Consider the following 13,370-nt stretch of genomic DNA (forward strand, 5'->3'; position numbering starts at 1 on the left):
TGGGCATTTTGTGTGTCAGAGGAAAGGAAGCCAAGTGTTTTATGTTTGGTTTAGAGGCTTTTCAGATCAGCACTAAAATTCCTGGAGTCTTCCCAAGTAATAGGTTTTCTGATGGGTAGCCAGCGAACAATTTTTTTGGCACTACCAGCCTTGGATGTAACATGCTTGTTCCTGGGACAGAAGAAATCAAGCGTACCATCTCTCCTGCCTCTGAGAAGGCTGGCTGGCAGGCGAAATGCAGGCACAGTCCAGCACACCTTAGAAAATCAGAATTTCTTGACTTCAAGACTTGAAAGCAAACAAGCAAACAGAAAACCCACCCAAACACCACTTGCCCAATAGCAGGTCGACTCGGCTGGAATGAGGCTCCTCTGCCAGCTGTCTTTCCTCCTCTTAGACTGGGTTAACATGCTGGACTTGTTTTCCTGCTAAACAAAACGTTATTTTTCTTCCTCTCTTTGCCTTTTCCCAACCTCCAGTGATGATTCTTTTCTTAGAAATAAGTTTCATGTGTGTGACTGGTGAGGATTTGCTTTATAGAAGCCAATGTTGTTGACAGTGCCAGAACAAAAGGCAAATGATCCTGTTACTACACAGGCTGTGGTCGTGTTCCCCATGCAATAGGTGGTTGAACCCCTCTAAGCCCGTGGCAGTGCTTGCTTCCATACTGATGGATTAGCTGGCTGCAAGGCATTTGTGCCTCCTTGCAGGCAAAGCACAACTCACATATGTGTGTTTGTTCTCAGTTTTACCGTGTTTCCTTCAAGGAAAGCAGCTGTAATCCGAGGGTGCAGAGGGCCATGGGGAGCAAACCTGTGGGACATTCATCACTTCTAATGAAGATGGCTTTTTTTTTTTTTAATCTTTTACAGAGATAAATGACAGCGAGGGTCACCCAAGCAGCAGCCACCAAACTTTGAAAGGAACCTCAAAATGGGCTACGTCACTGGAGAACCTCCTCGAAGACCCAGAAGGAGTGAAACGATTTAGGGTTGCTATATTAACTATGGGTGTTTTTATAACCTGAAATTAGGGTTTAAAACTGAATGAGTGTCAGTGTTACTGGTGCAGCTGTGCCAGAGCTGTAAGCATGTAGACGTGCATCCTTCTAGATAGGTACCTTAGAGTCATAGAATCAATGTGGTTGGAAAGGACCTCTAGGATCATCAAGTCCAGCCTTCCTCCCAGCATTTCCCTAACCACTAGACCATAGCCTCAAGTGCTACATCTGATCGTTTTTTGAACACCTCCAGGGATGGTGACTTGAGCAGAGGTGGCAGAGTTGGTGCTGAGGCATTTGCTGAGGTTGCATCTTTTACCACTGCCACTCAGTTTGCTCTTGTAAGGCACATGGAAGGAAGACTTTTGGTTGCATCTTTCTAATTGGATCTATCAACTGTTGCAAGGATTAATAACTCACATTTGGATAAACTATGGTCCTTGAGCCACTGATCTCTCTTGCCAAGCATTATTTATCAGCGAGGACTGAGCTCTGCTCTTTATTCTCCTATGCTGTCCTCACTTCAGCAGTGAGTTCCCACTAACAGCTCCTGAGCCTGGTAACTGTGTGTGGCTCTTACTCTGTGTTGCAGCAGCTGTACTGAGAAGAATTTTGTTTAAATTTGCTACAAAGAGTGTCTCATGCAGCTCAAAATGTGGGCTTGGGGCTTAACTAGGTGAGGGTGGCAAGCTGTTGTTTCAAGTCTTGCCATATTAGCTATAACAGTAGGAACTACCTACCTAAGTATGGTTTTGCCATAGCAAGCAGTGATAAAATGCACTGGGATAAAATGGTCTCCTCCCAGACTGGTTTGAAAAGTGATATAAACTAAAACTATAAAACATGGTGATTTAGAATTCTTAAAAAAAAAAAAAAATAAAAAAATAGTATTTGTGTTACTTAATTCTTGGCATTACTTAATCTGTATTTTCTAACACTTGAAAGAGAAAGCTGATGATCTCAAAGCTACAAATATTTCAGTCATTATGTTGTATAAAGAAATTTAATGTACATTTTTCACATTTTAGAACATGCTTTACTTTTGGAGGAATGTGCTTTGTTTAAACACTGTCCAGAGAATGCAGCTGGCTCTTCTGCTTTAGTTTACTTAAGTGAATTTATTGCTACTCATGATCATATTTAGAAACACATTAAAAAATCAGAAAGATACTACATGAGAATCTCAAGTGATCTGTGCCTTTCATTAAAATATTTTCTTACACTTACCTGCTAATGAATTCATATATTTTTGGATTTCCCTTTGAGTAATGACTGTAAAATTGCTCAAGGTATTGAAGGGAGACTGAAGAAGTTCTCCTTGTTAGTTCCTGATGCACTCTGAGGTTAAACAGAGCTCATCATCCTCCAGGAGTGTGCTCCTGGGGTGAATATGGTTGTTACTTGTGTCCTGGCAGTGTGCAGATGCTCTAGTGCCCTGGTGCTGCTGCCCTGTGCTGCACAAACTCCTGCCGTGGGGCAGCTGCCGGTAGCTGGCTTCCAGTTTTAAAAGCTGTAGTAGGAAGAGAGAAAAGCAGTTGAGAAATTGGGTCCTAACTTTTGTTTGCTTGTTTGCTTTTCCCTAGGAGTTTTTGAAGAAAGAATTTAGTGAAGAAAATGTTTTGTTCTGGCTAGCATGTGAAGAATTTAAGAAGACACAGGGAAAAAAACAGGTGTGTTTCCTAACTAAATTTTACTTGCCAACAGTTTCCATAGCAGAGCTGGAGCTATAAGGATTCTGTTGAAGAACATGCTTCATGCAAGTGCAAATAAATATATTTGAAGGAATTGCACTGAAATCAGGGTGGTGGAATTGTTTGGAAACAAAGCTAGTTCAATTTCAAATCAAAACAGAATGCTGAAATTGTCAAGTTTCCCATGTTTTGAAAACTCTCAACCTCTTTTTGTTGCTTGGGAATAGCAAAAGGTTTAATTCACTGCTGTTGCATCATCTTGCTTGAAAATACAAAGATGTTTCATTCAGGACTTTTTTTTTTTAAAGCATAGTGGCTGTTACATGAAAATACCCACCACTGTAATATTGTAGTGGAACATAAAAATAGTAATAGTGGAAACAAAACGTTTTACAATACCAAAATGAAAAGTTTGCTCTTATTAAATTACAAGTTACAAAAAAAAAGTAGTTGAGGGTCCGTTTGGACTTTTTTGTTTATGTATTTATTCAAATTGATATATACCTGCACAGCATTTTCATGTTTGTGAAAGCTGTATTATTCTAGTGGAAAATATATTCTATTGGAAATTCTTCAACCAGCCACCTCCAGTAAGTTTTTTCCACTGCTTGGATCTTGATCTATATCAAGATCCACCAGTAAGACAGGATCTACTTTCACATTTAGACTTTGAAGCCTATAGAATGAGGCCTAAACCACCATGTTTTCTGTGCTTGTTTCTGAAAAAGTTTTTCTGCCTTTTTTTTTTTTTTTGAGAAACACAAAATTTATTTCATTTTTGAGATGAGGATTCTGTGAGCATGAAATGAAGGTGTTTCAAAACTCCAGCTGAGCATCACTGCCTGTTAGAGTCAAACTCCTAAACCTCATGAGCCCTTTCTTTGACATCCCACCTTTATGCTTTTCACACGTGTGCAGCTCTTGTTGCCAAAGGGAGAATTTTAGAAGGCAATGGGCACAAATGTGCAGCCCCTTTTGCACTCTTCTGGCCACAAGGAGGTGAAGCTGGGGAAATGGCCCTTAAATCTGCTTCAGATGGGACTGTACATCAGGGAATAGGAATTGGGTGGGGTAACTGGGCTATTAGGGGCATTATAAAGTGTACTATAAAGTTAAGTTTACGTAAATTACAAAGCATTAAGATGGTGGCATCCAGACTGCAGGATTCCTCTCTCAAGGTCAGTCAAATGTTGTCAGCTGAAACTGTTTCCCAGAAGATTTTCAGCAAAAAGAAATCTCTGGATTTTCAACAAAGCGTATTTTGGAGAGGGGACTCTACTTTCTGTAAATATTCTCTGTTTGGCACTGAAAAAACATCTCCCCCAAAACAATTTGCATGTTTCAGTGGTGAATATTTTCTGGTATTGATAAATCCATGAAAAATACGAAAATGATAATTCATGCAAGAAGAGGAAAATGTTCCATTTGATTGTGCATTTTGTAGGATTCAGCTTTGTGTGTGTAGCTACTTCCCTCCCTCATTAAGGTCTACAAATGCAGGTAGTCTTCAGAAAAGAACAACTAATTGGGCTATTTTTCTTCAGGATGTAAGGCAGAAGGAGAAATAACATAAATGAGGTGGGATAAAAGAGGGAACTGTGCATTGCAGAGGGGTGAGTGCTGGTCTCCTCTCAGAACCAGCAAGTGATAGGACAAGAGGAAGTGGCCTCATGTTGTGCCAGGGGAGGAGGTTTGGGTTGGATATTAGGGAAAATTTCTCCAGTGAAAGGGTTACCAAGCCCTAACAGCCCACCCTGAAATGTCCACACGGCAGCTTGGCTGGTACGTGCGACACGCTGCCCTGGGGATCTTGGTGTCCTTGATCTCCCTCCCTGCTCCATGAAAATCATTTGCTTTCTGAGCACCATGGTCCACAGCCAAGTGGAAAGAGCCCTTTGCTTTGTACAGGGCAGATATTTTCCCTTTGTACGTTGTACAGTGTGCTTGGCAAGAGGTATGTAGCCTTTTCTTGATACCCCTTGGATGGGGATCAAACTGCATTTTAAAATGGAAATGAAAGTGGAAAATCCTTTTGTAAGGTCCCACATTTTGCAACAGGGTAATAATTGTATTTTTTCTTGCTAAATAATTTCCATCTTTTTGGCTATTTGGGATTTGTTCATGCTAGTACAGGAAGTAGTAGACTGATGTATAGAGAGAGTAACTTGGGGAATTCTTGAATGAATTGCCAAATGAGTGGACAGAGACTTAACCAGGTTCCATTTAGCATAATTATTCATATCAATCATTACACAGTATGGTCAATCTGGAGTCTAGTGCTGCCCAAGCTGTTACAGCTGCCTAGAATAAATGTGCTTTAGAATGGCACAGACTTACAGTAAATTTTTATAGCTACTGCTTACGGATGGCTTTGTTTGGATAATTTACAGAGCAAGAAAAAGCACTAAAAATAGAAATCTTTCCAGTGTTTATGGTAGTATGAAGCATGAATTTGTCTTCTGAAAGTGTCTCTCGCAGAAATCACTTTGTATCTATGTGATGTGAGCAGAGTATTTTAAAAACAACTTTTTACTTAGTTTATAACCTGCTTCTCATTAAAACTGGTTTACCACAGAAACTAGCTCATAGACACTTAGACTTTTGGTCAGATGAAGTTGATTTCAATTTAACTTTGGCTGTATGTGATTTCCCACCCCCCTTTTAAAGTATAAGATGAAATTTTTATTGCTTTACATGAGTGTTGGTGTGGTTTTTTTTTTTCTTGGTCAGTTTAAACTTGCAGGAAGGTCACCACCTGGCAGTGGGTGAAGTGTCCCTGGTGTTACTGTCAGCCCTTCAGCCTAACCTGGAGCAGCGTTGGGTTTTGTATGGGCTGGTGTAGCATCAAGGTGGTTGGCTCAGTAAGTGTGATGTCCTTCCCACATGTTCTTCCTGGTCTCCATGGTTAGATACAGGCTCATTCTGCTCCTGCTTTCTGCTGGTTGCAAACTTTCTGTACTGCATTAGTGCCAGTCTAAGAAAACAGGCCTTTCCTCAAAGCTTATTAAATTTGATTGAGTTGTTTCTCTAACCACAGTCACGTGGGCTCTGCCTAGAAGCTGACTTGTATTAAGCCAACACAGGCAGATCTTGCAAGATGCTGTGCAGATAGATCTCTGTCCCCTTCCTCTTGAGTGGGAGCCACTGTGCAGCTAGGATTGTTAGATCATGGGGACAAGGAGCAGCCAGGCTCTTGGCTGCCCTGTTGGCTCTAGACTAGTGGTGGGAGAGCTTAGTCAGGAGAAGGCAGAATTGGAGTTCAGGCCAGACTGCCCCACGAGTTTGTTTTTGCCTGTTTGGGTGAACTGATACCAAATGTGTGTTTTGGGGAGAAGGGCAGGTTCAGCATCTGCAGAGCTAGACAGCAAGCAGGCTGTGTTACTGCTCCAGGCAGGTTTTGGGTGGGCTGGATTCAGCCTATCTTGCAGCATGGAAGCACAAACTCCTCCTCTCAGCTCAAGAAACATTTCTGTATTTCTAAAAAATTATATTCTTTACCATTCCTTTACATTTGAAGTTAAATTAGAAATGTACTTCTTAGGAAAGACTGAGTAGTAATTAGGTCAAGTCCACTTGTAGCAGTGAGTTCTGCTGCCACCCATATGGTCCTCATCTTGGGACACATTTAATTATTGAAATGGGAGTGGTGGGGATAGATGGATAAAATTGAACTTTAAATATTTTATTGGAGTTAGTCATATTTATGACTGTTAATGAAATAAACAACATGTCCATTGTGCTACTTCCCAGGGTTTAAATGTTTCTTCTCTTGTAGCTGAGCTTTAAAAATAAATTACAGATTGTAATAAATGCTGAAAAAAAAGGGAATCTTTTAATCTACTGCTAAGACTCGCCAAAATACCCATGTTGAGGTGAAGAATTCTGGAACAAAGTGTACCTATTCAGGAGTTTCTCTCTGCCCCTTCCCATGTGGAATGTGGCAGTGGTTAAGCAGGACTGGGTAATGCTGCACAGCTGCTCACTGCTGGGGCCTGGTCTGATGAGCATCTGGGACTTCCAGTCACCTCATTTGGGAACCACACATGCTTGAGAGCTGGATTTGACCTTAGGAAAGGAAGTGGGAAAGATTATTGTCTCCACTTGAAATAGTGAGGGGAATTTCTGTAGGCAGAACTTTGTACTCCAAATGGGAGTTTGGCACAGATGCTGGGCCGAGCACACAGATGTGAGTGGAGAGTGCCAGGAATCCTTTAATAACCACCTGCAAACAAGATCCCAATTTAAGTGTTGTTTAAATTCCAGAGTAGAGTCCCCTGTGCTGAGGCATTCATTTCAGGCTGACACAGAACAAAGAATGCCACCCACTGATGGGGAACATCACTGCCTCCTCTGCCTGGACCTGGCTCTCCCCGAATGTCATTTGGGGGATGTATAAACATACTGGCAGCTTTAACTGTACTTTCTTTTTTACAAAAAGAAAATGGGATTAGTGGTGCTTTACTACTGAAGCACTGATGTAGCATAACAGCTGCTCCATGTGCAGCAAAACCTGTAAGATTTAGCTCTGTGTTTCCATGTTTTCCCCGTACTATAAAGTCAGGTCCCCTGCATCTCTCCAACAACCTCCTCTCCCTTTCACTTCCTTTCTTTGTCATGCTTTCCCACAAAATCCAGAGATCCTCCCCATTTTGCCAACCTCCCACGCAATCCTCTGTTCCCCGCCATGTTCTTTCTACTTCCTTGTAGTTCTAGTTTTGTTTCCTCTCAAGCCATTCTCTGCCCTTCCTCTGCAGCACCCAGCTCACTCCTGTGCTCCTGGGGCAAGCAGCACCCTGTGTTGTGGCTGGCGAGGAGCTGTGCGTGCAGATCAGCCAGCAGCCAGGCACGTGCTGGCAGTTCAAGGAGAGCACATAACTTTCCAACATAGGCTGCAGCTTTTTGCTCAGTGCACCTGCTGCCTTTTCTTTCCCTTTCATTTCTCTCACTGTGCTTCTCCATTGAGTCAGTAGCAGAGTAGTTACTTCTCAGTGCTTTGCCCCTCTCTTAAGTATGGTTGAAATGGGACAGCAAGTTCTAGAGTTATGTGGGTAGGAGTGACAGTCAGTGCAATCACTTGTGCTTGCTCACGTGAGAAGAGTGAAAGGTACCTTTGGTGTGTCTGCATGAAGGTGTTAACTTCACCAGTTAAAGCAGTCACACCTCTGAGGGGTTGGATTCATTGCTCATTTAGAACAGGCTTGGCTGACTGAGGCCTCTCTGATCTGTGAAACTGGAAAGACCAAAAATTGTTAAAAATAATTCATTGTGACCTAATGCACCTGACACGTGGTGTTCTACCCCTGGGATGAATAATCTGTTTTAAAAAGGAATGCTTCTGGAAAACGTGTGTCCTCTTCAGCAGTGAGAGAGTTAACTCTTTAGGCCTTTTGAATTGTCAGACACATGTAGCTGTCCTTCTCATTATCCCCAAATGCTGATTCTGAGCTGTAAAACAGGGAAGAAATTCTGCGGCTCCTTCACGGGGCAGTGTAAATGTTTCCTTCTTCAAGCCCACTTCCCATCAGAGACACAGCCCTTGAGTGGTGCTGCTCTGGAGATGCACTGGCTCCTGAGATGTCCCGTGGGGAACATGGGCAAGCACTCGTGGCTCAGGGTGGTGCAGTCCCTGCTCTGCACAGGCCTTGATGTCAGCCTGCAGAGTTCAGACCACAGCAGGGAAGCTTGCCTGGCTTGGCTCTCTTCTCCCCCACTGGCTTTCCCTTATCTGACCTTCCTGTCAAGGGGGAGCCTGCATTGAATTGCAGAGGATTGTGACCACTCATTTACTGCTTAGAAGCTTAAAGAGGCTCGGTAGGGTCTAAATGTTATCACTGTTACTGATTTATCAAGAGAAGACCACTGAAACAGGATGGCTGAAATCAGGACAAACACTAACAAACTGCTTTATGCAAGTCACACCTACCCTTATTTATCAGCTTTCAAAGGCCCTTGAGAGTCTTATCTTTACCATTAGCAAAAATAAAATACTTGTTGGTATTTTTTTAGTTATGTAGCCAGTGTTACCCATGAGCTGCCCTGAGGTAGAAACGTAGCTGGGGCACAGCATGTAATATGACAAAGTGGTCTGTCAGTAGCATGGACTATACACTACCTTTGCTTAGGTTTGCCTTGCAGTAAGAATAAATTTCCACAGTGGTTTTTCCCCTCTGGGTTCTTCACACATGCTGCTTATCTTATTAGTAAAAATAGTCTTCTAAATGGTGAAGGCAAGGCCCAGTGGGTGATGCTGTGCAGTTTTACACTGGATTCACAGATTGAGGTATCACAACCTTCTGTTTAACCTGTGTGTGGAACACTGGTAGCTCCCATTGATGTCAGTGCAGGAGCTGGCCTGCAGAGATGTTTTCCCTCCAGTACAAATGAATATACACAAATAAGATGCTCTGTATATTTGTTTTGTTGCATGTTTTCTTTTTCAACAGACAGCGTTTCAGTTTTAAGATGTGAACCTCAAGAAGTAAGTGACCCAGAGCAGTCTCCAACAAAACATTAACAAATACAGAGAATGTTCCCACAGCATATAATTCTTTAAATAAATATGTCCCTTTGCAGATGCAAGAAAAAGCAAAAGAAATTTACATGACTTTCCTGTCCAGTAAAGCCTCCTCCCAAGTCAACGTTGAAGGGCAGTCCCGTTTGAATGAGACCATTTTGGAGACACCTCACCCTCTCATGTTTCAGAAGCTTCAGGACCAGGTAAAGTTATTTTCTTCAAGTTCAGAGATTCTTTAGGCTTTGTCTGCTTTTAATGGGCTCTGCTTTCTAAGCACAAGTGTAGCGAAGTTGGGAGTCTGCCTGCTGCTACCTGAGGCATGGATTGAATAGGTAGGCGTGGAGCTCAGTTGCTTCCATGTTTGGGGTATTAATACAGGCCCTCTGAGGGTGAATGCACCATATTCCATGTTCTTGGCCCCACCTAACTAGCTCCAGTTACTTGAGAGACTCATTGCAACCATGCTAATTCCAGTTCAGGACTTTTCCTGGAGAATTGGGTGAGGTTTTCTCCTGGTTTCCTTTTCCAGTGGGTTGAGAATCACCCAGCTGACTAACTTTGTGCCCACGTTTTCCTGTGTGTTCACTTGTACTGAGTCATTGCTGGTGTTTGTTTCTGTGGTTGCCACTAGTTTCCTTGAGAGCTCAAAATTAATCACTTTGCTTTGTTTTGGTACTTATATTGATATGAATATAATGCAATTTCCTGAAAAGCCTTCTCTTCTGCAACACACAGAATGTAAAAGAGGAGTTGGTATCTGCCTTGCCTTTTCCTGTAAAACCTGGGAGGTCTGGTAGAAGTGAGGTGACATTTTGCAGGCCTGTCTTTTGGTGGTAAATTTTCTTGATATTTAGCTTATCTTAACGAATAAGTTATGAAGTGAGTCATTCTTATCTGTGGCTCTCCAGCACTGGCAGTCTGCACTATTTTTAATTCCTGTACTATGCTCAGGGGTACCTGTATTTTTCATTTGGCTTTTTTTGTGGAGAAATACGCTGATTTAAATAGAGTTTTCAACACATTCCACATCAGGTATTCTTTAGTTGGGCACTGGCTGAGTCAATCAGCTGAAGTGGTCTGAGGAGCAAGGGCTCTGCTGTCTTTCAAGCAGTTTCCAAGTCATTAACAGTGGAAATGCCTGACACTCAATTTTCATGTGAAGAAGCAAAGTTTTTCATGGAAGAACCTGGGAGAAGGGAAAGAAAATGTTCTGGTAAATCTAACCACTGTAGTTCAGGGTGGGTCTTTATGAGAGTGAAGCTGGAGAGACTTTTGGAGTTAAAATGTTTTACCATTTTACAAATGGATGTGCACATGAACAGACAGGGATTAGTGACACCTGAACTGGAATCCTGCTGGACTAGTGCTGGAGGAATCCCACGGGCATGGGAAGAAAGCCTGTGAACTTTCAAAACCAAATGCAGAGCATTTCTGGGTGGTTGCAGGTTTCCACTGCTTGAAGGTTCTGTTTATTGCTGTTAGATAATATTTCAGGAGGAGTTATGGTCTTCTCTAGTTTTCAATCCTTATAAAGTTATGAAGAGTGGTATAATGTATTCTCTAAAGAACAGTGTTGACTACTGCTGGTGCTGTGTGTCTGAAGTGTAAAAAGGCAGAGCCTGAGAGCCCCAGTCTGGGCTACAGCATTACTGGTCACTAGCACTTCAGTTCTCCAGAGACCCACTGATTTAATGGGGCTACTTGTGGAGTGTGGTTTTGTGCTCTTGGGATGGCCTTAAATAGCTTGGAGGTGGTTCCTGCTGAGCAAAGTGGTGTTAGAGTGGTTCACAGAAACCTGTAGATTTCAGAATACTTATGGGGTAAATGTTCCTGTTTCACAGAGGGTGATGAAAAGAGGGGAAGAGAAAAGAATTCTGCTTTTGCACATGATTTAAAGTCTGTCTGTTCTGTGCATTTGGCTGGCCAGACTTCAGAAGATTTTGATCTTAGTGCTCTTTCTCTCTGGGAGATGCCTTAAATGATAATCAGGAACAAGGGGAGTCTAAGTTCTTAACACTGAGTTACAACATTTTAACAGGCAGGCTCTTTCTCACAGTTTTTTTCCCCCTTGAGCCTAGCTGGATAAATTTAATTATGTTGTAGTCAGCCAATGCCAGGATGTGCAGTTTGACTTGGCTCAACTGCATTGACTTGGGTCTATGCTGGGAGGGTGTTTGGAGATTTTTGGTCTTCCAGTATTTAGCTTATAAAGCAAGATTTCCACTGTTTTAAACATGAACTTAAACATCTAAATATGTAAACAAACATTTGTTAGTAAAATGCTCCATGTAATTTAATTGCAAGGGGGATATTTCGGCAAATGTACAGAGAAGTTTTGTGTGTTTGCCTTGATCTGTCCAGGTTCCTTGATGTAAAATGAAAAAGTAGCTTGAGATTATTACTTTTTTTTCCTCCTAACAAACAGTTTCATTGCTCTGTTGTACTATCAGTTAGAAATGAGGCCTATGAAGGTAAAGCTCCAGTTACCCACATGTGCATTATCCACACATGCAGATCAGAATCCAGAAATTAATCTTGGAAATGTAGTTCCTCTGAGTACCATCCAGTGTAGTCGGTCACGAAGCATGACTCAGAGAGGCTCTGCCAGTGGGATAATAGGCAGAGAGTGATGTAGGCTTTGGGTTTGCCCAATTATAGTTTTGAGGTTTGCTTTTTCCATCCCCTCTGCTCCAAGACCAAGCAAAATACAGTCCTGACCATGACACCTGAACTGCTTCCAGGCTCCTCTCCCGAGCCCTTTTGTTTTCAGAAAACTCCAAATGAAGTTCTAGCTTTTTTTCTCTGAAATGGGTATGAATAGAATAGAAAGCAATTCTGATGAGATTTGAGCCTAAACTCAAGCCCTGGGAGAGAAAAACTATACTCAGCACTGACTTCATGCTTCCATGCTGACCATATCCTGATTATGAGAAGAAGGGCAGGTCTTGGGCTAGTGGAAAACCTAATGGCACAAATTTAACCCATCCCCAATTTTAAACCACGTTTTAACTGGCAAATCATGTCTGCACCAGATCAGCTCTTTGTGGCAGGTACCTGCAACATCTCTGATCTGTCCTGGGGCCAGTCTTGGCAATCAGTTGTGTAGCAGCCTGCAAAGGGTAGGAAGATCAGCATGAGTTTAAGAAACATCAGTTAAACCAGTTGTTTCAGTCTAGATTCAGTTTGCAGTTCCAGTATTTGTGTAAATTATTCAGAGGCTTTTCTTCATTACCCAGTGCTGTGCATGTGCTGTGCAAGACCTACAGTATTGTTTGCAGTGTGCAGCCCCTTCTGAGACTTTGAAGTGTGTTTTAATGTCATGCTTTTTAGTAATGCTTTGGTGCTAACAGAGCAAAAATGTTAGATTTCATGTACTGTCCTCGTTTAAAAGCTACTTTTACTTGGGTCATTTGTTTTGTGGTTTTTCTTCCCCCCTCCTACCAGATATTCAATCTCATGAAATATGACAGCTACAGCCGCTTCTTAAAGTCAGACATATTCCTAAGCCTTAAGAAGAGTGAGGAGCAAGAGGAGAGTGCACCAGAGGCTCAGACTGCAGCCAAGAGAGCATCGAGGATTTACAACACGTGATGCAAGGAATCTCTTCAGGAGAGGCAATACAGTAACTAAACTACACTCAGGAACAGTCCAGGCTTATAGCAGTTGCATTTCGGACTCAAAAAGCTCAAAACCTTTTTAGGAGATACTTACCTTCTTAATGGCTTGAACGACTAATTGTTTTTGCATGATAGCTAATACCCAAGCACCCATGGAAAGACTGTTTCCTAGCTAACAGGCTGAGGTATTCCTCCGTGGCATGAATTGCATTTCATATTTCACAAGTTAAAATGCTTTGGGGTTTTGTATTTTCTTTGGTGAGGCATCATGATGATGAGAAATGAGAGATAGGGTGGTTGGTTTGGTTGTGTTGTTGTTTTATTTTGTTGTTTTTTTTCCCTTGTAGTTTTTATTTGTGACCAGCTTTTTACATGGTGAATTGCTGGGAGAAGCTATTGAGGAGCACATTTCATGTTACTTTGTGTTTGAGTCATTCATAGCTAACTTAATCATGAAGGTACAGCATCTGTCAGGGTTAAGCTCAATAGAATCCAGTCCCTTCCTATGTAACTTTGTTCTTTCAAGATGATATCTGTTCTGCTTTGTC

General features: G+C 42.0%; 1 protein-coding gene across 1 annotated transcript; it reads left to right on the forward strand.

Annotated features, from left to right (window-relative positions):
• Nucleotides 1-872: 872 nt before the first annotated feature.
• RGS10 (regulator of G-protein signaling 10) lies at nt 873-12,796 on the forward strand (the record flags this gene model as incomplete). Its single annotated transcript, XM_008947410.1, has 4 exons — nt 873-991; nt 2,584-2,670; nt 9,265-9,408; nt 12,650-12,796. Coding segments are annotated over 4 exons (497 nt in total), but the record flags the coding sequence as incomplete, so codon positions are not given.
• Between the last annotated feature and the right edge of the window lie 574 nt (nt 12,797-13,370).

Source organism: Merops nubicus, unplaced genomic scaffold (genome assembly GCF_000691845.1).
Source record: "Merops nubicus isolate BGI_N331 unplaced genomic scaffold, ASM69184v1 scaffold32639, whole genome shotgun sequence".
Lineage (NCBI taxonomy): Eukaryota > Metazoa > Chordata > Aves > Coraciiformes > Meropidae > Merops > Merops nubicus.